At 45.8% G+C, this 26,215-nt stretch overlaps 1 protein-coding gene across 2 annotated transcripts in view; it reads right to left on the bottom strand.

Annotated features, from left to right (window-relative positions):
• Nucleotides 1–26,215, bottom strand: part of USP32 (ubiquitin specific peptidase 32) — a 3,310,274-nt gene that overhangs the window by 2,889,443 nt on the left and 394,616 nt on the right. For both annotated transcript variants that reach the window (XM_044054559.1, XM_044054560.1), the window contains exon 4: nt 13,765–13,883. In XM_044054559.1, coding sequence (XP_043910494.1) covers nt 13,765–13,883 — 119 coding nt within the window. The remainder of the gene's footprint in view (nt 1–13,764; nt 13,884–26,215) is intronic.

Below are 26,215 nucleotides of genomic sequence, written 5' to 3'. Positions count from 1 at the left end.
GGAAGATGCCAAGGTTGAGACTGGGAGAGACTGCAAAGTAGTGGATACCATTGTTGTCTGGGCCAGTCTGGAGTTATGATAATGGCCATTGGTTTTTCGTCCCTTATCTTTAACAGCACTCTGGGAAGAAGAGGCAGAGGGGAGGGAAGGCATAGATTGAGAGCTGTGTTCAGGAGAAGGACAGAGCACCCACTTTCCAAGCTTTGTTGTGATGATCCCTGGTGCAAAAGGTTGGAAGAAGGTGGTTGGACGGAGATGAGAAAAGATCCACCTGGGGAGTGCCCCAACGCTGAATGATGCAATAGAAGATGGTCTTGTTTAGTTGCCACTAGTAAGGATCCAGGACCTGCCTGCTCAACTGGTCTGCCAAGGTGTTGAGCCTTCCTGGAAGAAACTAAGCTATCAGATGAATGCCGATGGAAGCTACTATAGACCATAGTATCATGCTTTGTCTGCACAGGGGGTAAGAGCGAGTCCCTCCCTGCTTGTTGATGTACCACATGATTGTGGTGTTGTCTGCCCTGACTAGGCGAGTACCAGGAGGGAGTAGATGCTTGAAAGCCATCAAGGCCTGCTGGACTGCCAATCAGTTCCTTCAGATTTATGTGCAAATGAACCTGTTGATAGCTCCAAGTCCCCTGAATGCATCTGCCCTCTAGATGTGCTCCCCAAGTGTAGTCCGTGGCATCTATGGTGAGAGTCTGGCTGGCAGGAGTGGGTTCTGAGCAGAATGCCGGCTCCGACTCTGCCATACTTTTTTAGCTCAAAGTCTTTCTATTGGCTGGGCTAAGATGGTATCCCATGCTGCACTGCTCTCTATCCCCAGATATAGTTTGCTGCGAGCACCAGCACTCATTCTCCATGCATAACAACACCTAAGGAAAGGAAGAACAAACCAAGAATGAAGGGAGCTCTGAAACCAGACCTAAACTCCAGATCCTCCAGGACGGGGGAAGGGGGGGTAAGTAAGAATGTGAGGCGAGATGGACTACGTACATCGAACGTTATGGTGAGTACATAACTTCTTGATGTTATGCAGTCCAATCTCGCCTACATTCTTACCTGTGGGACAGCGTCCCTAGCACCTAAATCCTGGGAGGCTCAGTGGAAAATACTCCTGAGCACTGTGGAACCAAAGGAAGACCTACCCCTAGATACCACATCTAACTTGTAATGAGTAACAAAGGTGTGAGGAGATGCCCAAGTAGCCGCAGCACAAATATCATCCATAGACAATCTGGCCTGAAAAGCTGTAGATGTAGATGTAGATACAGACCGAGTAGAGTGAGCCTTCTCCCGGAACGGTAAACCCCCCCCCCCCCCGAGGAATAAATGAAAGAAATACAACTGGAAACCCATCTGGACAACGTGAATTTGGAAACAGGAGACCCCATTCTGTTTTCCAAAAATGAAACAAACAACTGGTCAGATTTTCTGAGGTCTTTCGTTCTGTGCAAATAAAAACGTAATTGTGCACATCCAATTGATGAAATTTGAATTCTGCCTTGTTTGAGAAGTGAGGAAAAAACACTGGCAATTCAATAGATTGTTTAAGGTTACTGACTGATGCCACTTTGGGAAGAAAGGAGGGGTTCAGTCTGAGAGAAACCCTGTCCTTATGAAAAATCAAATAAGTGGGTTTGATTGATTAAGCTTGAAGCTCCGAAACGCGTCTGGCTGACTTGATGGCTACCAAAAAGACAGTCTTCCAAGTTAAGAATTTTAAATCGCAAGTGGCTGCAGGCTCAAAGGGGGGTGAAGTAAGGCCCTGTAGAACAAAGTCCCAAGGCATAACAGGTTCTGATACCGGATGACGAAGTAACAAAGTGCCCTTCAGGAAAGCCTTAGAGTCTCTGTGCCATCAGGCTAGGCTCGTCTGCGACATGAAAGGTAGAAATCGCCGCCAATTGGACTTCAATGGGCCGCTGAACGCTGGTTAAAGAGCATAGACAAGCACTCCAATAAAGACAAAATTGGAGCTGTGTAAGGGTCAATCTTTTTGCCATGTGCCCAGATTGAAAACCTCTTCCATTTGCTGTAATAAATCTTCCTGGTCGAGGGCTTATGAGAGGAAGATAAAATATGAACCACCCCCGGTGAAAATTGATGAAGCCTAACTAATGACGGAAGTGGAGTAGCCAGGCTGTCAACCGGTGGGTCCGAAGAGAGGGATGGAGCTGCCCTGACATGTGTGTCAGTAAATCTGGTTGTGGGTCCAGAATCCAAGGAGTGTCCATGAGATAGGGATGGAGAAAGGGGAACCAAATTTGACGAGGCCAGTGTGGGGCAATCAGAATCATTTTGCTTCCCAAGGATTGCGCTTTCTGAATAACCTTTGACAGCAAGACGACCGGAGGGAAGGCATATAGTAGACCGGAGGGCCAATCGTGGACTAGAGCGTCCCTGGGTGACTCCCCCTGAGGGGGGATCAAAGTGAAGTAGCTGCTGCATTTGGCATTGAGGGGGCTTGCAAAAAGCTCGCAGCAAGGCTGACCCCACCTGCGGAAGATCTGCTCTGCAACTTGACAGTTCAGGGACCACTCGTAAGGCATCAGAATAGCTCTGGTTAGCCTGTCTGTGATCACACTGGACTTCCCCGGAATGTGCGTTGCCACCAGAAAAACGTTGGGAAGACACTGCCCACTGCCACACTCGCATGGCCTCTCTGCAAAGGAGATAAGACTTGGTTCCTCCCTGCTTGTTCAGATACCACACCACTGACATATTGTCTGAGTGGACTGCAACAGTCCCGAGAGGAAGAAAACTATGAAGTTCTTGCAACGGTAGTAGCACAGCTCTCATCTCCAGGACATTGATATGCAGATGCATCTCGTGCTCTTGCCACGTGCCTTGGACTGTCCTGCCTAGATAATGCCCCCCCCACCCCATCTGGGAGGCATCCGTGGTCACCTTGGCAACTGGGGGAGCAGGAATGAAGGGCTTTCCCGCATTCAGGTTGTCGGTGCTAAGCCAACTGAGATCCTGTTTGCACCAGTCTGTGAGTAGAATAGGGTGAGAAAGTGGAAAACGTTGACGAGACCACTGGGCAAAGAGTAGCCACTGAAGGAGCCTCATATGTAACCTTGCCAGAGGGACTAACAATCATAGCAGCCATTGTCCCCAACAGTTGGAGGACCCATCTTACCTTCGCTCTTCTCAGAGGGAGAAGGCGTAAACCTGTTGTTGTAGGACTCTTGATTCTTTTCTGTGGTAGAAACGCTCACATGAGGACGGTGTCTAGTTCGGCACCTATAAAGGTGACACGCTGTGAGGGCAACAAGGCAGATTTTTCCCAGTTCAATTTGATGACCAACTGTTGACATAGGTTGATAGTAGCGTCCCTGGTCTGAAGAAGTAGATGCCTGGTGGCGGCAGTAAGGAGCCAGTCATCCAGATACAGAAACACTTGGAATCCCCGACGTCTCAAGTGAGCAGTCACCACTGCCATGCATTTGGTAAACAAACTGGGGGCTGTGGTGAGACCAAAGGGCAGGGCTCAAAACTGAAAATGACTGGCTCCCAGCCGGACGTGTAGGTGACTTCTGGATGCCCTGTCCATCTTTATGTGGTAGTAAGAATCCTCGAGGTCGATGGAGCACATCCACACTTCTTTTCCCAACAATGAGAGAACAGACTGCAATGTGACCATTTGGAACTTGGACTTTTGCACATGGATGTTCAACTGACTGAGATCCAATATGGGTCTCAGGTCCCCTGTCCTTTTCGGCACCAAAAAGAATCTGGAGTAAGTCCCTAATCCGATCTGGTCTGAGGGGACATGTTGGATGGCTCCTTTTTCTAGCAGCTTTGAAACTTCTGAAGCTGCGTAATCCCTTTGACTCGGTGGAACATTCGGGATTTTCTTGATTGGAGGGGGATTTGACGAGAAGGGGATGACATATCCTCCGGAAACTATTCGTAGAACCCATTGGCCCTGGGTGATGTCTTGCCAGGCCTCCGGGTATAATGAGATTCGACCCCCGACTAGCTCCGGAAACACACAGTCGGGCCTCCTATCAGGAGCGGCGGTAGGGAGAACCACGAAAGGAATCACGGTCTCCCAAGTTGTGGGGGCCTCCTCTGCCCCTAGGGCGGTGTCTCCCTGAATAACCACCCCTCCCCTGCCTCTGGAGGGGGGCTCACCTTGTGCACCAGGAAAAAACCTCTGTGATTTCTTGAACCACATTTTGCCACCCCTTTGGGCCTTGGGATAAGGCCTAGAGGGAAGGGAAAAACGGACTCCTACGGCAGACAGCTTTTCCTTCCTGCTCGCACCTGGTGAGAGTGTCTTTCACCTTGGTTCCGAACAAAGAGGAACCATCAAAAGGGGCGTCAGTGAATGAAGACTTGAAGGCTTCCACAAAATGACAAAGGCGCATCCAGGCCTGCCTCCTAACAGCAACTCCTGAACTTGCTGCCTTACTCGCTCCCTCGGCTGCATAGGAGATTAGCCTCATGGAGAAGTTTGCAATGGAATTGAGGGTAGACATCTGAGCGTTGACCGTCTGGGCCACTGCCTCAGAAACGTTACCCGTGAGAGTATCTCCAAGCTCCTTGAGGAGACCTCTCTGGAGCCGTGTAAAGTGTGATAAGTAATTCAGTGACCGTAATGTAAAGGTCGCTGAAGAAAACGTATGCTTCCCGTACCGGTCCATGGTCCTAGACTCCTTGTTAGGGGAATGGACGGTGGAAGAACTCTCAGGTAATTCCTTCTAGGTGGCAGCTGCCATGACCATGGCATCCACAGGGACTCCCTTGGACAGAAATTCCTTATCAGGAGGAGCAGACAAAAATGTATTGGGTCTCCTGGGGACTGGTTCCACAGAGTCAGGGGTTTCCCACACCCTTCGACAAACCAAATCCAGAAGCTCGTTGAAGGGTGGAGATACCCAGGAGGCAGAGGGCTGAGCACCAAAGGCCTTCAGGAAGACTGACTCCTCCTTGGAGGGGGCTTTGGATGGCCAGTCACCTCTGTTTCAAAATCTCTAGGATGTCAGGGAAAGAAACATCCTCAGAGGATGACTTAGGGGAGCCCTCTGATTCTTCGAGGTCGGTGTCTGATGCGAGAGACTCATCCTGGGAATCTATGTGCTTCCTCTTGCACATCTTCTTTCTGGGTGGCTCCACAGGCAAAAACTCTGAGGGGCCCTCAGAAATGTGGGGACCACTAGTGGGGGTACCCTGAGGCCTTGGGGCTTCGCTGTCTAGAGATAGATGGCAATCAGAGACCTACACTGGTGTAGTAGAGGGCAGAATGACCGACCCGCATGATGCCACTGACGACCTGGCCAGCACACTGCGCATGGCCTCGAAGGCTGGTCCTCCAGAGTCCGAAGAACGACCAGCCTATGAAGTCAAGACAGGAGTCAGACTTTCCCGTGCCGAAGCACCGAGAGGGAGACTAGGAGCCGAGAGGTGTACAGAAGCCTCTCCCTTGGGTCCAACCGAAGAATCCTAAGTCCTGAAGCCCGTGGATGACACCGACGGGGTTGGTGCTGACGTCGGCACCGATAAGCCAGGAGGGGCTGTAGGAACCTACCTAGGGACATCACATGGAGCCGAGCACTCCGGCTCCGAAAGATGAGATGTGCTCGAAGGAGGAAGTATCGAAGCAGGTTGAGGGACCAGCTCTGGAGCTGACTGGGTCAGAGCAGAGAACAATTTTGCCAGCACCGGTGACTGAAGAAGTCTCTGCACCACTCTATCGACGTCCACATCCGATAAGGTCCTGGAAGATTTGGAGGATAGAGAAGGAGATCGAGACCTCCTCTTTTGAAGGGGACCTGCGAGGAGGGGATACTGGCCTAATGCTAGGCGATCGGCTCCGAACAGGTTCCAAGAAGATTGGAGCCGAAACAGATTCCATAACAACTGACACTTGCTGCGGCCCCGAGGACAATGGAGCAGAGGATGTCAAAGCAGACCTTGCTATTTTCTCCAGAGGCTCCGAGGAGACTGATGGAGCCGGAGATCTCTTTTTTGTTTTTGAGGATTTTGCCTTAGAGCTGGAAGCACTCTTCAGACCCTCCTCGAAGGAGGGTTTCAGAAGTCCATTCAAAATCAACTTATTCTTCCTTTCCTGAAGAACTCGCGGACTAAAGGCATGAGAGAAACTGCATGACTCCTGGAGATGAATCACTCGCAGACAATACACACAGACAGAGTGTCCATTGGTAATGGACATTTTATAACTGCACCTAGAGCATTTCTTGAAGCCCTAGGGCTTGTGCTCCTTAGTATCTTTGGACATAGTTAACCAACAACAATTAACCACTGAATAAAACGACCAACGGTCAAACAGTTACAAGGCGGGAAAACGCCTACAACAAACAGAATACCACAATATCTCTAAGTTAAACGATCCTCAGACACAAACACAAGTGGGGAAGGACTAATTCCTCTAATTTAAACGGTTTTAGTCCTGGGAAACTTTTATAACACAAGGAAAGCAAGGGGACAGACTAGGTCCTCTTAACTGAAACGGGCCTAGCCGGTTGGAAACAGCTAGTGGGATGCCACAGAAAAAAAATCAAAAACGCAATTTTTCCACAATACAGACAAGAACACACACAATAGCTATTAAAATAGCTTTTTTGCAAAAAACTTCTCTGATAAAGAATAAAAAGGGTACTTAGCCACAGCCAAGAGTGAGACCACGTCCGAGCTACAAGAGCAGCAAATGAGATCTGGGGATAGAGAGCAGTGCAGCATGGGATACCATCTTAGCCCAGCCAATAGAAAGACTTCAAGCTAAAAAAGTATGGCAGAGTCGGAGCAGACATTCGGCTCCGAATCCACGGGTAAGAATGTAGGCAAGACTGGACTACATAACATCTTGTTTTTCTGCTTCTGCCCTTTGATGTGGGGGATATCTGGGTATCCTTGGTGGACAGGGAAGGTGTCAAAGGAGAACTTGTAGCCTTGGGATACTATTTTGAGCACCCATTTGTCATCTGTGATGGTGGACCAGACATCTGCAAAAATGGCTAACCTTCCCCCCAAAGGAAACCTTGGGCCCGCAGAGGCAGGCAGGGGAAGGCCGGAGTCATTGGGAATGCTTGCTTTGGGAAGTTTGCTTAGAACTCCCTGATTTTGAAGAAGAAGCCTGCCAGTGCTTAGCCTTTTGAGGGGTGGAAATCTGTCCCCTAGAAGACCTGTAACCCCTAGGCCTAGTGCGACTCTGTTTACTAGGATCAGGAAAAGTCCAATTCTTAGAAGGGTAATGTCTACTAAAACGAGGAGGCCGAACTTGCAGAAAGTCCTTAACAGTTTGCATAGATTTGGCCTTATCCTCCAACTTTTTCAACACCTCTTCTGCTTTGCTACCAAAAAGATTGTCCTTGTGCAAAGGCACATCCAGTAATTTAGATTTGACAGTTTCAGAAAGGGGCTGTTCTCTGAGCCAAGCAGGTCTTCTTATAACAGACCCAGTGGCTGCTGCCCTGCAAGAAGCCTCCAAAGTGTCAAAACCACATCGCAGAAAATGTTTATTGACAAGAGTGGCAGAATTCAATAAATCTTGCATGTCCTTACTCTCCATCAGGGAAGGAACACTAGCAATTTTAGCCTTAATGGGGTCCAAAGTATGCTGCTGATATTTAAGCATATGAAAAAGACAATTAACTGACCTAATCACAAGGGTGGAGGAAGTATAAACCTTTTTACTCCATCTATCCATGGACCTAGATTCCCTGTCAGAGGGAACAGGATTTTTAGCAACCGTGGCTTTAACACCTTTAGGGCCCTGAGAAATAATCTCAGGATCAGCAGTAGGATTCTTGAAAAGAAACTGATGAGAATCAGGAACTCTACAATACCCGTCAGATTTTCTGGGAGCAGGAGAAACAGAATTAGGAGTCAAAGAATTCTCCAGGAAAACATCAACAACAACTTCCAAAACCAGAGGGATAGCCAAAGGCTTATGCTGTGGCAAATCCAAAAATTCCCTAATCCTTTTCTTAGACTGAGGGTAGTCCTGACTATCCCATTTGAAATGCTCCCTAAGAGTATTCAGAGTATCTCCAAAAGAAAAATCTTCTGGAGGGGAGGCAGAAGGGATGGAGTTTTCTGCATCAGAATCCTCAAAACCAGAAAAAAGTTGAGAGTTTCCCTCTTCATCAGCAGAGTTGCTGGAAACCTCAGAGTCAGAGGCAAACAAAACTTCTGGGGAAAATTCCCTAGCCCTCTTAGAAGGAGGTGGCTGAGAGCCCCTGATAAGGGTCAAGAGATCACTAGCCATTTTAATCATCTGAGACTGAGGTATGTGAGGGGAGGCCGGCGCCTGCTTTTGAGTAGCTTTGCGGCTGGAAGGCCTGCTAAAAAGCCGGAGGGACTCAGGAGGCCTAGCCACTGCAGTAGTCTGAACCAAGGTCGGTCTGGATCTGGTCTCCAGGCAGAGAAAAGAGGCCTCAGAAACCGGCGCCTGCTTAGCGGCTCTGGATCCATCAGAGGCAGTGACTGGCAGAGGGTCAGAAGATGAAGTGGAAGCCTGCGGTATGGAGGACTCAGAAAAGGTCTCTGTAGAGGCCCACTGCTGAACATCCGCGGACTGCAGGGGCAATGAAATCGCCTCACTGACTACCACTGGGCCGACAACCAACTTAACATGAATGTTGTCGGCTAATTTGACCCTAAGCCTGTCGCGATCTTTATCCTTGCGTTTCTTAGGAACATCTGAAGTCGGGAGACCAGAAGATGCTGCCATACTGATGAACTTAGGCCAAACTCCGAAATGCTTAAACAAGATCCTAGCTCTACAGTGTATGGTACGCAGGTTGAAAGAAGCACAGAGATCACAATTAGGGACATTGTGCTCAAGGCCCAAACAAGTAATACAGTAAGAGTGAAAATCACGGTGCGGAATCAGTTTTCCACAGGCAAGACAGTTATTAACATTCTCTGACATTCGTTAAAGCAAAACAAGAGGGTCCCCAACGGGGTACTTATCTGAGGATGTCTTCAACTTAGCAGTCGGAATACAAAAAACAAGGTACTCGGCCGACCGGCACTCGTGCAAATTGCTTCTGCTTCGGACTCTGTGGCAAGAAAGACTGAGGAAATGGAGTCTGCTACTTTCCTTTGTACCGGACATCCTGACAGGCTTAAAACCAAAGGCAGCCGACTTCATATACCAAGGACTTTGGTATTCTAGCCGACTGTGGGCTACCTGGAGCCGGACAACCCATTTTGTAAGGACTGCAAGAGTGAAACATGATGAACATTCTTCAGTTTTGTGTGGAAGAAGAGGGACCCAGCAGTGTATCCGACTCTGAATGGGTCTCAATAGAGGTCTCTGCCACAACTTCTGTTGGAGCGGACTGCAGAAGTGTCTCCCCTTCCTTGACGATAAAAAGTTTATGTGGACTGGCAGACAGTGAATGAGCATTGTCCAGTACTCTAAGTTTTGCGCATTTCTTCGTATGCCTATGGAGATCAACCTCGGCCTGATCTTCGGACAGCACAGTGCTCGAAGGGCCTAGTGACTTTCTCAAGTGCTTAGCTAAAATCTCATTCCTATGCTTGATTGATCGGGTCTATATTATAATGTCGACCGCTTACTTCATCGAATACCTAAACGTTGACCCGTTGTAATCGAGCCACATAAACACCAAACGCTCTAAACCGCAAATTTAAAAAGTCGAACTCTCATACTTGTCCCACCCCACCGCCCGCTACATACTACCTACACAAACTAAATAAACCACTTACATACACAAACCAAAGCCCTACTTCTAACCCTAAACTAAACCCTACTTCTAACCCTACACTAAATCTTACATATACCACCATGTATGCACTTAACTTAACCCACACCCTAACCTTAAGGTCCGTAACTATCGCGCACTTACCTTAAAAAGCTAAACCCAAACAAACTAAATAATCCACACACATACACTTAACAAAACCCTACACTAAATCTAACATACATTACCATCTATGCACTTACCTTAACTCGCACCCTAACCCTAAGGTCCGTAACTATGACACACTTGCGTTACAGAGCTATACCGCAGAAGGCCAACCATAACGATTTGACATTTCCGCTTTCGCTCTTCTGGACGATCAATGTTGTCGCGGTTCGATGAAGACGGGTCGACGTTTAGGCATTCGGGTAAGTAATCGGTTGACTTTCTAATATAGACCCGATTGATCTACTGTTAAAGTGAGCACAGAACCTACAGTTAGGTACGTTGTGTTCTGGGCCTAAACAATTTACACAAAAGGAATGAAAGTCCTGGTATGGTATCTGCTTGCCACAGCAAAGACAGTTATTAACTTTCTCTGACATTAGTCAAGAAACGTATGAAAAGCTTCCCAATAGGGTACGTAGCTTTAGAAGTCTTCTTTTTGTAATGCAGACCAACAGACACACTGACTAGCACTCTGCTTCTGGCTCTGATGGAAAGAAAGAACAGAGTTTATGGCACCAACCAACACCCTTTACACCCAGACATTTTGATGTTGGTTAGAGCATCCACTGGCTTCAGGAGGAGGAAAAAATTTTCTGGCAGTTGGGCCAGACAAGGGCTTCCACAGTAGGAAATCCCATCAGTTATGACTGCAAAAGTGAAACATACAGAACATCTAATCATGCCACTGGATCAGGCCTATGACTGAGTACAATGTCCCCTTTGTTATGTACCTGACCAGGCATATGCAAAAAATGGAACTTCCACAGAGGTTCCTCACAAAAAGAATACAGGATGTAAACACCATGTCCTATGCAGATCACAAAGGCCCATCTCTATATTCTGTTTCCTACTGACTGTTCACAGATGATATATGCCTGACATACAAGGCATCCCTAGATCCCACTCTGATGGACCTGGACATCTGATGTATGTGAAATCAAAAATGCACCCATGTCTCTAATGGACTGAGGCAGCCTGTAAATCTTGCTCCAACTTACAAATAACCCGTAAAATAACTTTTAAGGCACATAAACTTCCGAGATACAACTGGAATGCTTGGCTAGAGTTATAAAGGCCCTAGTGGTCATTAGCCTAGTATACACCTATGAACTTAAATATGTAATGCAGAACTGCAGGAATAGTCAGAGGTTTAGGTTCAGGCAGACCATGGATTTATTTATTTTTAAACTAATATGGGCTCAAGAGTGTTTCCTGGACTCTCATTTTAAAGGTCTATATTCTATGAAGATTATCCCCAAATGAAACATCCTCTGGGGCAAATAAGATAGTTCATCAGTGTTTGACTCCAGACAAAGGGGCAATATCGCCAGAAAAAGGGGAAATATCCTGTATACATAGGTCAGTTCACCCACCACTAAGTCTGAGGTACTGGAATATTTGTGGGGTGATAACTCCATTATCCTTTTAGAAGAGGACACCCGTCAGATGGAAGGTTCATCAGTTAGCTATCTGGACTTCACAGAATCTCTGAAGTCTTGGGCCAACCTAAGGAGTTCCTGGAATGTGGGGGGAGTGGGGAATGGCCTGCACAGCACAGGTTAATGCAAGCTACCTTATATCCTTTTAGGTTTAGGCATTTTACACTTGCATTTGGAACTGTAATCTGCCCTTTGATGCTTCTGTTCACAAGCAGTAACCTGAAATTTTAAAACCAGTCTACTTCGATCCTCCCTCCCTTTTATAAATAGATAGCATGGAAATGCTGCCCTCCTCTTTACTGATAAGGATAAAGGCATCAAATCCAAAGTTCCGCAGACAGGTATCAGGAGTGGCTGATGGCAAAAAGGTTTCAGCTCTTGAGGATGTGATCTATGCAGAAAACATGGAAGCCACCAGAGGGATCACAGGAGAGGTTTCAGTAGTAAGAGAACAGCTACAGGGGCTGAGATGGTGCTTCAATGACACAGGAGGCTTCGAGACTAGGGGACTATCTGTCTCTACTGTTTCGTCTGCCTCCAAATTTTTCTTCTCCATTGAGCCTTTCTTTGAGTATTTCTCTTTCTAATGCAGAAGGATAGAAAGAGAAAGGTTGGCCAACAATGTGGTGGACCATGAACAGACATGTATGAGGAAAAAAATGTTTGACTGCATAACTTTACCTTTTCCTCCAGTTTTTCACAATATTTATTGGAATACTTTGCCATATACAGACTCTATGTCTAAAGAGCATTCAAGAGTACTCCCTTGATATCCTCAAGCAATGCCTAAACCCTAAGCCAAGCATTACACCAGATAATGGAATCGAAGCAGCAAGCCTAGAAATTGCACTCACTATACCATAACCTCACCATTATTTTCATAAATGATTACTAGGCTAGTATCCCCCGGGACGGGGAGCATTTTAAGCCTAGCCACGTCTCCCAAATGATTCTGACACCCTAGGGTTATTTTAACAGGTAAATGTAAGGCTTGGGCACGGGTGGTCAAGCATTTACAGACTGCATCTGTTTACTAGAGACATAGGTGCTGGACCACGGGTAAATTTCTAATTCCCCAACTCCTGTCTGGCTTTTTGGGTACAATTGGTTGAGAATCTGATTGCAATGAAGTTGTTGTAACAAAATCTAAGGCTTGAAATAAAGGGCACAATTTTAAAGTTTAAGTTCATTAAGCCCAAAGAGGACAAAAATCTCTTCCTACTGTCTGCCATGTCTTTTGTCTCCCAAGAGTTCACACCATCCTTTGGTAAGCCAAATGAAATACAGACACATTTACTTGAATCATATTGGAGGGGGGTGCCATTTTGGTTCTTTAAGTGAAGTCCTGCTATGATAAGCCACTGTCTGTGGTATGAGCAGTATCCCTCTTGCTCGCTAACTGATCAGGAGCTGTGGGGGATGGAAAACACTGCAAGAAGTGTTTATCTGATAAGCATTTGAGGTCCTAAATGAATTACAAATGGGAACCAACTCCTGTGGTGCACGCAGGGTAAGGGAAAATTCTTAACATTCAGTTACTTACATTTCACTTATTTATCTCCCCTTTTGTATGAAAAAAGTTAAAGATGTAAGGTCAAGGTCCTTCTCTTGAGAAAGCACTGTTATCTGAAGTCAGAAGCCCACTATTTAAAGGAAAGCTGTGTGTAGTGATCCTTCTTGGTACATAGCCTTCATGTCTACCTCCAACGGGGTTGAACAGAGGCCAGTAGATACATCACACACCGCTACCAGCAAATATATATATATATATATATATATATATATATATATATATATATATATTTTTTTTTTTTTTTTTTAAATGGGGGAAGCTTTCACCCCAAAGAAAAAAGAAAACTGGAGAGCTGCAAGAGTGGGTCAAACTTCTTCTGCAGCAACAGTAAACATCTCAGCCACTGGATGTGCCTTTGTATCCTTCTATTAAAAATACACATTATGTGCAGTGTTGTTCCATTAAATGCTGATGCTGTTGCCCAAAGATAATGCTCTTATCATTTATTCATAAAATGCTAAACCAGATATTGAACTGATTTGCTCAATAAACCATCAAGATAAAGACCGTTTCTTTCATGAACATTAAATGGTCACAAAGTTGGTCAATCACTTGTTCAGTAGTGGCATCCACCTTACTTTAGAAACACTTTCAGTAAAGCACAGCATGGTTTTAAGATAGTTTGCAAGCAAAAAGATTCAGTTTGGTATGCTGGTCACAGTAAACAAGCATTCAGTTTTAAAGCCTAAAGATATGACAGCATAAAGGCAAATTATTGTTATTTTTTTTTTTTTAGAAAATGCTATGTACAAGAAGGTTTAATAATACAATTTCTGTCATATTCCCCATCCCCTCAACTATGCACTCATACAAATATGTATATCACTAGGAAAACACATACCTCTGAGAAACACTTTTTAAGAGATGGGGGAACCTCTTTATCCAAGGATCGGAGCAACTTCTCCATCTCATCTCGAGCAACATAGCTTCCTGATTCATTAGCAAACAAGCTAAAAATGTCTAAAAACATAAAAAAATAAAAGTCAAAAGAAATACCATTACTATTATTATAAAACTTTTTTTAAACAAAAAATGTGTAAATGCCACACAGTGCAATGCATCACATATATTATATGACCACAGAGAATTGATGCAAGATACATCTGTTTTATGAAGTATCAGAAGTTCAAAAATTATACCAAAGAATTATACCAAAGAAGCACATATCACTTGCTCAAATATGTAATTATGCTGACACCTTTACTTTTTTTAATGGCATAAGGGAATCAGTCATACTACCTAAAGCAATTATATCACTTAAAATAAATGTAAACAATATATGAATAACTGAAAACGCAAAACAGAATATCAATAAATCATCTCAAAAGCAATCAGCTTCACGGTTACATGTAAAGAAGTAACAAAAACCCGTTAATATCAAACGGGAAACAGCTCAGACCAAGGCCTCTGTGACAAAGAGATAAAAGCCCTGATTTCTCCCCATTTGACCCTTATCTGAAGCCATCCAGTGTTGGTTCATGATTTACTGCACAACTGCTTCATAAGAAAAGATTTACTTATTTTGATTTATATTTTACTTTTTACCTTTGATTTTTACTGTTGTAAGAAAGGGAAAGACTGTGCACAGGCAAACTCTAGTCCTCTCAAGGGGCCTAGTCAGTGTACATTCATACAGACTGTAGATAAAACATTCCAGAACGCATCTGAAGCCATATAGTATTGGTTTGTAATTCACTGTGAAACTGCTTGGTAGAAGATTCATTCCGATTTACATTTTATTTTTTACCTCTGATTTTTACTGTTATAACGAGGTACGACTGCAAGCAACATAAAAGACATCTGGTGTTTTAGTCTGACAGGCATAACTGGTATGGTTGGTCAGAATGCCTACTTTTTGAATTACTTCCCCTTGTACAACATCAGCTCAATGTACTTAACTGCATACTGCTGTATTTTCGCACACAATTTGACTTAAATTACTAATCGTTTTAAATTCTTTGAATTTTGTAGTCACTGATTTTTTTGTTTCTTTTAAAGTTCTTTAACTGTAGATGAGAATGCATCCTTTAAATGACTCTACCATTAACAATTTGCTGAAGCAAAACTATCTTGCCTAGTGTACTAACTGTTGTGTATGTTATAAAGATAATACCCAATAACATTGGTGACTTGTGTTCCTCACGTCAACCTCATGACTTAGACTTAATGAAGATGATTGCACTTGTGCAACTGGAACAGCATGGGACACTTGTTTACATACATTAATGACTAGGTTGATGAACTAATATTAGGCAAAGTGCAAATAGAACACATTTAGGAAAGCAGGTGTTCTCCGCCAGTAAAAATCACTTAACCTGTGTTAAACATGATATTACCGATGGCTACTTTCGAATTCAGGTTACAAGTATTCCTCAAACTGAGGACTCTGAGCATGTAGAAGAAATTAAAAGTAAGATAGGAAGAAGTTCATAACAAATAAATAGGAAGAAAAAGAAACCGATGTCTATGCTACAAAGAGACTATCCACTAAAAAGCATATCGTTTTGCTGTGTGAAACAGGTCATGGAGGAAAACACTTATGTACTCAACATAACTTGGCATCTGTGCTGTCCATTTTTATTCTTCCTCACTGATGGTTATGGATCTGACCCTCAGATCTGACTTGGCCACATTTTCCAGATTTTAGATCCTTATCTTGAGCTCCTCCCTCTTCCCATAATGCACTACACTACTTCAGATCAAGTTTGCTGCCTATGTCTACTGATTTATAGAGACAGGACAGATAAATAAGAATTATGACTGAAAACCTGGAACTCAAAAGTTCCTGTAATGCCCAATATCCTTCTAGAAAATATAAGGCCAGGAGATGGCTAGGAGAGAAGATGAGGAAGATTGAAAATGAACAGCAAAGATGCCAAGTTATGGTAAGTACATAACTCCTAAATCTGATGTTGTCCTTTTCATTCTGCCTCACCAATGGGTAGAGTCCCCAGCTACATAACTCTTGGCAGGCCGTCAAAGGATATGTCAGAGCACTATCAAACCAAAATAATATTTGCTTCTGCGGACACTGCCCAGTAGTAATGCCTCACAAAGGTATGATTTTATTGAGCAAGGGACTGTAAAGGAGACATCCAAATGACTGTGTGAATAAGGCATACAAGGATGCCGTGGATTTGGAAACAGCAGATGCCAGAGCACTGTCGCTCCAAACAGAAGGACTGCTTTGGAAGACAATGCCCAAACAGTAAGAATTCACAAAGGTATGAATGTTTGCTGAAGAAATCCTAGGACAGATGTTGCCAAAGAAAGCTCAAGAAGAATGAGGCTAATATAATGCGCTAGGCATAGGTTTGGCAGAAAGGGTTCTGGAACAATAATCCAGTTTCAAGCATTCAGGAATAAGTCAGTAAACTATGGAAAAAGGTCAGAAATTATACCTGGCAATGATATGTATAAGTAAAAGATCATCTCTGTGGTCAATATGGGTACAGACAGAGGACTGGTCCAGAGGGACACCATCACCTTATGAAAGATAATGTAGGTAGCTGGTATACAAGGTTTGAGATGAGGAAAGCCTTCTATCTATATTTTTTTAAAAGAATAATTATGTGAAAACTGTTCACTGTTCCAAGGTCTAACATGGTTAGGTAAAAGAGATGCTTGACCATTGCACCATCATTGACCATGCCTTCAAGTAAAACACATGTAGATTTAAATATCTGCTCTCAGACTGAAGGGGATAGGGGGATCTGAATTGAACTATACAATTCATGGATGCTATTTCCAAAGGGAACCAAAGAGGTAGGGTTCAAAAAATGAACAATGCCAGAAGGGGCCAAGGATGTTAATGGAGTTTTTAGCCTGATGGCTCACGTAGAAACTTCTAGATCAATGGTACATGGGAAAAGACATGTAGGAGACAGGCCAGGGAACCTTTATGAATCAATAGTCTCGTGGATCAGAGTGAAGAGTATGTTCTACAAAAGGAAATTCTTTGTAATGTTAGAAGAACTGCAGTCATGTCTGGAGAGACAAGGCCTTTAGTTTCCCTGGGGGAACATAAAGATGAAACATTTGTCACTTCAAATGCATCCATACCAAGTGGGGATCATCAGAAATGAAAAACTGTGGTTAAATGGGGAGAAAGAGACTACGGTTTGTCCTACTCTGTGTCTTGGGAATTCTAACAAATATAAATAGAAGTTATGTACTCACCATAACGTTCCATCTGAGTAGGTAACTTCATTTGTCTGCAACCTGTGGGTATCGGATCTGTCCTCGGATCCAAGCCGGCAGCTTTAGCTAGCTAAAAGATCCGAGCTCCTTGCTCCTCCCCCTACCCATAATCCCCTGCTACACATCCCCCATCCTCAGATCGAGTTTGCCTATAAAGACTCCACAAGACCCTCGAAAGAGGCCAGCAACCTTCTGCCTAACAAAATGAGCAATCCTATCCCATGGTTAAGAAGCACGAAACTGGTTAGGGGGAATGGAGGGGGGGGTCGGTTGCAGACAAATGAAGTAACCTACTCAGATGAAACGTTACGGTGAGTACATAACTTCTTTATCTGAAGTAGTTAACTTCATTTGGTCTGCAACCTGTGGGACACAGTCCCCAGCTACCTAGAAACCTTGGGCGGCCCTCAAGGAAGAATATGGCGGAGCCAAAGGAAGCCCTACTCCTGGATATCATATCCAATTTATAATGGGAAATGAATGTATGAGAGGAGAACCAAGTAGCTGCTGAACATATGCCGTCTTTAGGGACTCTAGACCAGAACGCTGCAGAGGTAGCTATGGATCGGGTTGAATGAGCATAGATTCCCAAAGGTACCGGTTTGTTTGAAGCCAAATAGGCCTGAATGATGCGTTGTGAAATCCAGTTGGCTAATGTAACTTTAGTAATAGGTTTACCTAAAGAAGACTTGGCAAAGGACACAAACAATTGATCAGATTTGCGGGTGGTTGCTGTCCTTTGCAAATAAAAAAGCAGTTGTCTATGTACATCCAATTTGTGTAATGTGTAATCCCCTTTGTTCTGGAAATTGGGGAAAAACACTGGCAAATGAATAGACTGATTAATATTTGACTCAGGGGCTACTTTAGGGAGGAAGGAAGGATTAGTCCTGAGAGAAACTCTGTCCTTATGAAATATTAAGTAAGGGGGTTTCATACAGAGGGCTTGAAGCTCAGACACTCTCCTGGTTGAAGTTATTGCAATCAGGAAGGCTGTTTTCCAAGATAAAAATTTCAACTGAGCAAAAGCAGCCAGTTCGAAAGGAGGGCCCGTCAAAGCCTGTAGGACCAATGTTAAGTCCCATGGTGGGACCGCAGACTTAACTGGCGGTTTTAACAGAAAGGCGCCTTTTAAAAAAGTTTTGCAAATCCTGGTGGAAGCCAGTGATCCTACATCATCCCCAACATGAAAATGAGAGATGGCTGCCAACTGTACTTTAACCGTAGATGCACTGGCTCCCTGATGAAAGATATGGGACAGAAAATCAAGAATCGTTGGAACAGGGACAGTAAAGGGGTCTAAGCCCCTGTCTTTGGCCCAGATGGAAAAACGTTTCCATTTACTACTGTAGATTTTTCTGGTAGATGGTTTGTGTGCTGCTACCAGAATAGCTTTCACTGGTGACGAGATACCGGGAGTCCTTGCTATCAGCGGAACTGGATCAGCCAAGCCGTGAGCTTGAGGTCGCCCAGGTTTGGGGGTTGTAATCCCGCAGGATGAGAAATTAGATCCAGAATGGGATCTAAGATCCAAGGAGGAACTACACTGTGAGACTGCAGGTAAGGGAACCAGATCTGGCGAGGCCAGAATGGGGCTATGAGGATTATCTTGCTCCCCAACCGATGGGCTTTCTGCAGGAACTTCGTCATGAGCGGAAGAGGGGGATAAGCATAAAGGAGACCGAGGGGCCAAGCATGAACCAGAGCATCCCTGCGGCTCTCCCCCTATTAGGGGAATTAGAGCAAAAAATCCGCTGCACTTTGTGTTTGACGGAGAAGCAAAAAGATCGCAGCAAGGTAGACCCCATTTGAGGAAGATTTGTTTTGCTACTTACAGGTTTAGAGACCACTCGTATGGTGTGAGGATCAAGCAACTTAGCTTGTCCGCTAGGATGTTGGTCCAGCCCGGAATGTGCATTGCTACCAGAAAGCTGTTGGTGGAGATCGCCCATTCCCAAACTCTCATAGCCTCTCGGCAAAGAGGATAAGATCAGGTTCCTCCCTGTTTGTTGATGTACCAGACTACAGCCATGTTGTCTGTCTGAATTGCAATAATTCCCGGAGGAAGAAGGTCTTGTAGGGCTTGCAACGCCAGAAGCACTGCCCTCATCTCCAGAACACTGATATGCAGAATGGTCTCTGATGGTGTCCACGTGCCTTGGACGGTTCTGCCCATAGCATGCCCCCCCACCCGAGGCGAGAAGTGTCCATGGTCAACGTGGCTTGGGGTTGAGGCATGACAAACTGTCTCCCCTCTCGCAGCTCCTGGGAGTGAAGCCACCAGAGAAGGGAGTCCTTGCAAACCCTGCTCAAGGGAATCGGGGTGTTCAAGGGGTGCAGTAAAAGTGACCATAGGACCTGAAGAGCCCACTGAAGAATTCTCATGCGCAGTCGCACAAAGGGCAACAGACCGATGGCTGCCGCCATGGAGCCCAAAGCTCTCAGGACTAATTCCGCAGATGGGGCTGGGGACTGGAGAATTGCCAAAACATGAAGAGACAAGCTGTGCAACCTGTCTGTTAGAAAGGCCTCGGAGTGGCGTGCATCTATCTTGGCCCCTATAAATTCCAGAACCTGCACAGGATGAAGGAACGATTTTTGAAGGTTTACAGTAATACCCAGATGCTGAGTAAGAGCTAGGGTATAATCCCTGGCAGAGCAGAGATGATGCCTGGTGGAGGCGGTGAGGAGCCAGTCGTCCAGGTATGGAAAGACCCGAATGCCCTGAAGTCTCAGGTGGGCTGCGACCACTGCCATGACCTTGGTGAACACCCTGGGGGCTGAGGTGAGGCCAAACAGAAGAGCCCTGAACTGATGGTGACTGGCTCCCAGCCAAAAGCGGAGGAACTCCTGGATCATCTGTCCATTAGAATGTGGTAGTACGCATCCTTGAGGTCTATGGAGCACATCCAGTTGTTCTCCCGTAGGAAGGGGAGAATAGATTGCAGAGTGACCATCCGGAATTTCTCTTTGGGAATGAACAGGATTAGAGATGAGAGGTCTAGGATAGGCCTCAAGTCCCCCGTCTTTTTTGGCACTAAAAAGAACCTGGAGTAATTTCCCATCCGGACTGGCCTGGGGGGACGTGCTGGATGGCTCTTTTTTCTAACAGCTTCGAAATTTCTGAAGCTGCCTCCGTCCTTTGATCGGGTGGGACATCGGGGAGGCGTTTCATAGGAGGGGGAAGACTCAGAAAGGGAATGGAATAACCTCTGGATATAATTCGGAGCACCCACCGATCCGTAGTAATGGACTCCCAAGTTTGGAGGTGCTCCGACAGATGCCCCCCGACTGCCTCCAGAGACGGACAGTCGGGTAAGCCCTCAGGGCTGTTGCATGGGCCTCTCCGAGAAAGGTTCTCGAGACCCGAGATTCCTTGGCCCCCCCCTCTGCCTCTGGGCTGGCGTCCACCTTGTCCTCCTCTGCCTCTGAAGGATGAGGGGAGCGGGACGGGACTGCTGTGATTTCCGGAACCACATCTTCTTTTGTCCCCTCTGGTTCCTCAAGAAGGACCGTTGGGATTAGAGAAGCGGATCCCGATGGCAGACAGCGTCTTCCCGTCTTTCTCGCTTTGGACCAGCGTGTCGCGGATGGTCTTGCCAAAGAGCGTAGAACTGTCAAATGGCGCATTTGCGAAGGACACCTTGAAGGGTTCTGCAAAATCGCAAAGGCAGAGCCAGGCATGATGCCACAGAGCGATGCCTGCTCCGCTGGCTCTAGCCGCTCCCTCCGTGGCATGGGAGAGTAGCCACACAGATCTGTTAGTAATAGATTTCAGAGTGGCCATGCGAGCTGAGAAGGTGCGTTTGTCCTCGGCCGCCATGGACTCCGGGGGCGCTCCAGCGTATTCCTTAATCAAGTCTCGCTGGAGTCTGATGACGTGTGCCATATAGTTCAGCGCCCTTACAGAGAAGGTAGCTGAAGCAAACATCCCCTTTCCAATGCGGTCCAACGTCCGAGATTCCTTATCTGGAGGGTGGACCAAGGAACTCTCCTGCGCTAGCTCCTTCTCGGTGGCAGCCGCCACCACCATGGCATCCACTGGAGAACCTTTAGACCATGCCAGCCTATCAGAAGGGGGACTAAGTATCTTGTCTGGTCTTCTGGGAATTGGCTCCACCGTGTCCGGCTCCTTCCAAGCCCTGGTGGTAATTAAGTCCACCAGGGGGTCAGCCGGGGGGACACACCCAAGTAGTAGACGGGCCTGCATCAAACGCCTCCAGGAACACAGACTCATCCGAGAGGAAGGTTTTTGGGCAGACTACCCTCCTCTGATTCGCAACATCTCCATGATGTCTCCAAAGGAGACTTCCTCAGGGGATGACCTTGGGGAACCTTCCCCTTCCTCCAAGTCTGTGTCCTCTGTGAGGGACTCGGAGGAGTCCAGATGCCTCCTTTTGCACTTCCGTTTGTGAGGAACCTCCTCGGTGGGGCTATCCGAGGAGGGCTCACCCACGGGGTCTTGTTCCTCTAAGGGAACCAACTGGAGCACCGATGCAGGCTGTCCCTGTGGCCGGATGACTGAGGACAGGCCCAAATGCGCAGGGGTGACGGATGGATCCGCAGCTCAGACCGAGGATCTGGAAGTCCTCGACAGCACCCTCTCCAGTACATCAAACGCCGAGGGCGAACCGCTTTCCCCAGGCTCCGAGAGCAGCCCCCTCGGCTCCGATGCAGGGATCGGCATCGGAGCCGAAGCGGTCGGACCCGAGAGGGAAGTGTGCTCCGACCTAAACGGCGCCGAAGACGCAGTTCCCCCCACGGATCCTATGCTCGGCTCTCGGCCCTGAGAGCTAAGATCTGACACGCTCGAGGGCATAGTCGGTGTCGAAGTAATCAAGACTGTCGGCGCCGACGGTTCCCCGGGTCAGAAACGGCACGGATCTGAAGGCTCCAAAACCCTAAACCAGGTTCGGAGAAGGAGCGATCGGGGTAAAGAAAGGGGCCGAGCTCCCCCCCCCGAGGGGGGGAGGCTGGAGCACCCCAATCTGCATTTGAGCCTGCAGGAAACGATGCATCATCCGGTCCAAATCAGCGTCGGTCAAGCTTCTGGTGGATTTGGAGGAGGTCGTAGAGGTGGGCCTAGAGGGCCGCCTCAAGGACCTTGATGGAGACCGGTACTCCTCCTCCGGCTCCGGGGATAAGCAAGGAGAATGGAGCCGAGAATGAGGAGAACCAGAGGCCCTCTTAGCAGGACTAGCTACCTTTGCTGGCGGGGCTGAGGGATGAGACTCAGCCCGCCTTTTATGCCTGTGCCGGTCCTTATCTCTCCTTTTTTTTTTTTTTGAAGAGGAAAAGAGTCCCCCTCACCCTGAGAAGCAGAGGGAGTTTGAGTCCCCAACAAGGGAGGGAGATTGGAAGGCACGGGAGCCGCAGCAGCGACCGGTGCCTTAGAGGGAGAGGAGGAAGAAGAATCCGGGGGCAACAATCCCATCAGGATTAGCTTGTTCCTCCTATCCCTGATAGCCCGGGGGTTGAAAGCCTCACAAACCTGGCAGCTGGTGGATAAATGGGCCACCCCCAGGCAAATAACGCACTGAGTGTGGCCATCGGCTGGGGACAGCTTATGACCACACTCAGTGCATTTAGAAAAAAATGCTTTAGGCCCTTCAGCCATCACACCACACACTCACGCACTAGGGGGAGGGAATTGAAGTAAATTTGAAGTAAAATTACCACAACAAAAATAAGCTAAATATATTAGCCGATAAAGGGGGCTAAACAATACACACACACCAAAGAAATTTTAGAAAAAATTATTTTTAAAGACATTTTTTTAAAACTGGAAAACTCTCACCCACGCCTAAGAGCTCGTCTATAGAAGCTGCTATAAGCCGCGACAAACTAGATCTAAGGATGGGGGATGTGTAGCAAGGAATTATGGGTAGGGGAGGAGCTAGGAGCTCGGATCTTTTAGCTAGGTAAAGCTGCCGGCTCTGATCCGAGGACGGATCAGATACCCACAGGTTGCAGACCAAATGAAGTTAACTACTTCAGATAGTCTGTTAAATCTGATGATTACCAATGAGAAAGATAAAGGAGTGATGAGGAATAGACAGAACATAGCATTGTCATAATCTACAGAAAAGGATCACATGACAAATTGTAGGTAGAACAGCTAAAATCATGGGAAAGTCTTATGCCTTAACTCTCCATGTGAAGATGCAACTGAGTAGTAGTAGCAGAAAGAGTTCCTATGAAAAAAACTTTGATTCTGTGCATGCAGGAACTGGCTTAAATAAAACTGTATCAGTACAGATTTGCTTATATATTCTTAAAGCTCAAGGAGTGGAAAAGTACAAACAAGACATGGGCATTGGGTAGTAGACTCCGAAATCAGGTCAAAGAAGTGAAAAGTTAACCCTTAGTATATGATCATAGAAGTAGTATTTTAAGTACCATGTGAGCTAAATAGACCACTTGTCATTAAGAAAAATATCACAGGGCCACGGTGAGGGTAAAGGAGGGGACAGTGACTAGCTTTCGATGACTCAGAATGACCGTTTTTTTTAAATGTGCTATGTGCATCTCTAGAGATACAAGGGACAAATTTGATAAAGTGAGCACAGGAGAGACAGGATGGACTGAATTTTGAAACATCTGGAATTTAGGTAGGCTACAATGAGATTTAGAATAATTACACAGATCTCAGGACCCATGTCGTTCTCTTTCTTACAGAAAAAAGGAAAGAGAGGGATGCAGTAACTTTTTTTTTTTTTTTTTTTTTTTAACACTGCAGGAATTGTTTGTAAATTTAATCATGGTGCCTGGGGGAGGAAGTAAACATGACCCCCAAGGTATTAGAGAAGGGCAGCCCATAAGGTGTGTCAAAACACTGATGGGATCTATTAAGAAAAAGTCTACTTTTGTGGACTCTTTTGTTTTAGGTACATATTTCTATAGCCTTGCTAGAATAATACATAAAGGAAGGTGAAAAGTTTTAATTCTGGTGGCATTCGTGGTCTTGCTCCTTTGTTTTATAGTAACAAGTGAGCAGACAATTCACTGATGCCCCCAGGAAAGAGGAGTCATCCGGGGGGGGGGGGGGTTAACCAAAGATGTGTTAAGCTGTTATCGAAGAATCATAACATTATGCCAGAATATCTGGAAAACAGTGAAGTCAGAGTTAACCGGTTAAAAGGTATCTATCTGTACAGGAAGGATGAGAGACATCGAAGTAATTGAAAATGTTTGAAGAGAGAACTTCTTGATGCCTTCCTAAGAAAAGGCGCTGAAGGAAGAATTAGAAAACTGTTTAATGAATTGCAGCAAGAAGATGTAAGGGAGTCTTGGGGATCCAGGAGACAGTACAGCAGAGTGAATGCATGTCTCCTATGGAGATACTTGGATATGCTGTGTTGAAAGCATTGTGATCCTCACTGGATATGAATTTATAAAAATATGGAAGTTTTATTTCAAAATTTTGTATGGCCTAAAGATGTGTGCGGGCAGTAAAATAAACTCAGCAAGGGGAAGTCGCACAGTTCCAAAGAAATGATTTGCAGGTTCTAAACATGAGGATGATGGACAGAGAAGAGGGGGCTAATCATAACTCTTTTACTGTGAGACAGGTCACTACCATAGCATCCAGCGAGACTATTTGTTCCAGGGGGGAGAAAAGGGGACACCACCGTAGAAAACTGGAGAATCTCTCCTCTCCACAGGAGAGAGGCCCAATGGAAGAGTGGAAAGCTCTCCTCTACCCACACATTCTGAATGAAATAAACCTCTTGGAAACACCATTATGAAAGAACAGCCACCTCCGATCGGAGCAAGTCCTGGCCACCAAAAAACAGGAGAGAGAGAAAGAAACAGATCCCTCTGTGTCCAGCTAAAGACCACCAGGAGAAAAAGGGCTGATTAAATCCCAGGCCGTAGCGCTAGGGAGTGAAAAATTTGGACTTCATGGTGGAGCCATGCCGGGGTTGCAGATTAGGACCAGACGCAAATCTCTGAGACTATACCATACATTGGGTCACAAGATGGAGCCAATTTCAGGGAGCATTTCCATGGAGCTTTGACAGAGTGGACCATCCAGAACTCCATACCTGCTGAGGAACCTCACATATAAGAAAAGCAGACCAAGTTCACCCAGGCAGTATCTGAAAGTCAGCTTTCAATCTTAGCATACAGAGCTTAGGGCACCAACTCTCCTGTTAAGCCTGTCTGATTCACAAAAGAAAAGGGAAGCCAAATGTCAAAACCTCTGAACTCAATGAACCTGGGCAAAATATTTGTGAGATGGGGATGAGGGGTTACAGGCAGGTCATCAACACATCATGTACAAATGTTAGCCTCTACAAAATACATTAAAACAACAAATCAATGGTCATAAACTAGAACACTGCCAGTCCCCCTCCAAGCACATCCCCATGTACAGAGAACACCAGGGGTGTTTAAGTGCCTGTGCATGTTCAAACTATCCTAAATATTATCATTCCTTGTTAATTCCAGAGTAGAACTTCACTAAATTCAATCTGCTAATACAGGCTTCTTCATTCTGCTGCAGGATCCACTACTCCATGAAGCTGCTTTCTTTTCTTTCTTACTTTTTTTTTTTTTGTAATATTTGAATTGCTGAAGAACACAAGAAAACTAAATTATCGGATCTGAAGAAGTCTTGGATTCAAACAAGTCAATATCGGACAACAGCTCCGGATCCAACAACAGCCCAGCTTACTCTGGGCGACGTGCCAATTTTTGGATCCCAGGAGTGAAACAATCGCTTAAATAGCTATGGATCTGTGGACAGTTTAGCTGTTTCTGTAACCTATGCAGGATTCAAAGGACAGAACAATTCATTTAACAGCTACGGATCTTAAGTCACCAGATCAGAGGGCAGTTCAGCTGTTTTTATAACAAACACATGATCCAAGGACCTTGGATCCTAACAGAGGACCATTTGCTCAGCTGTTCTGGAACCGAAGGCATCAGATCTGAAAAAAAATACAGCTGATTTGATGAGGCAGTCCAACGTTTATGCCTCCCGAGAAGATCTTTAATTAGTCGGATCCTTAGGCTTAGGATCCAATGAAGGAGATAGTAATCAGAGACACTATTACATCTACCTATCAGCTCCAAGAAGAACCTGG

Source organism: Protopterus annectens, chromosome 13.part0 (assembly GCF_019279795.1).
Source record: "Protopterus annectens isolate FY-2018-M chromosome 13.part0, PAN1.0, whole genome shotgun sequence".
NCBI lineage: Eukaryota > Metazoa > Chordata > Ceratodontiformes > Protopteridae > Protopterus > Protopterus annectens.
The sequence above is the reverse complement of the archived record's forward strand: the minus strand, read 5'-3'. Positions and strand labels throughout refer to the sequence as shown.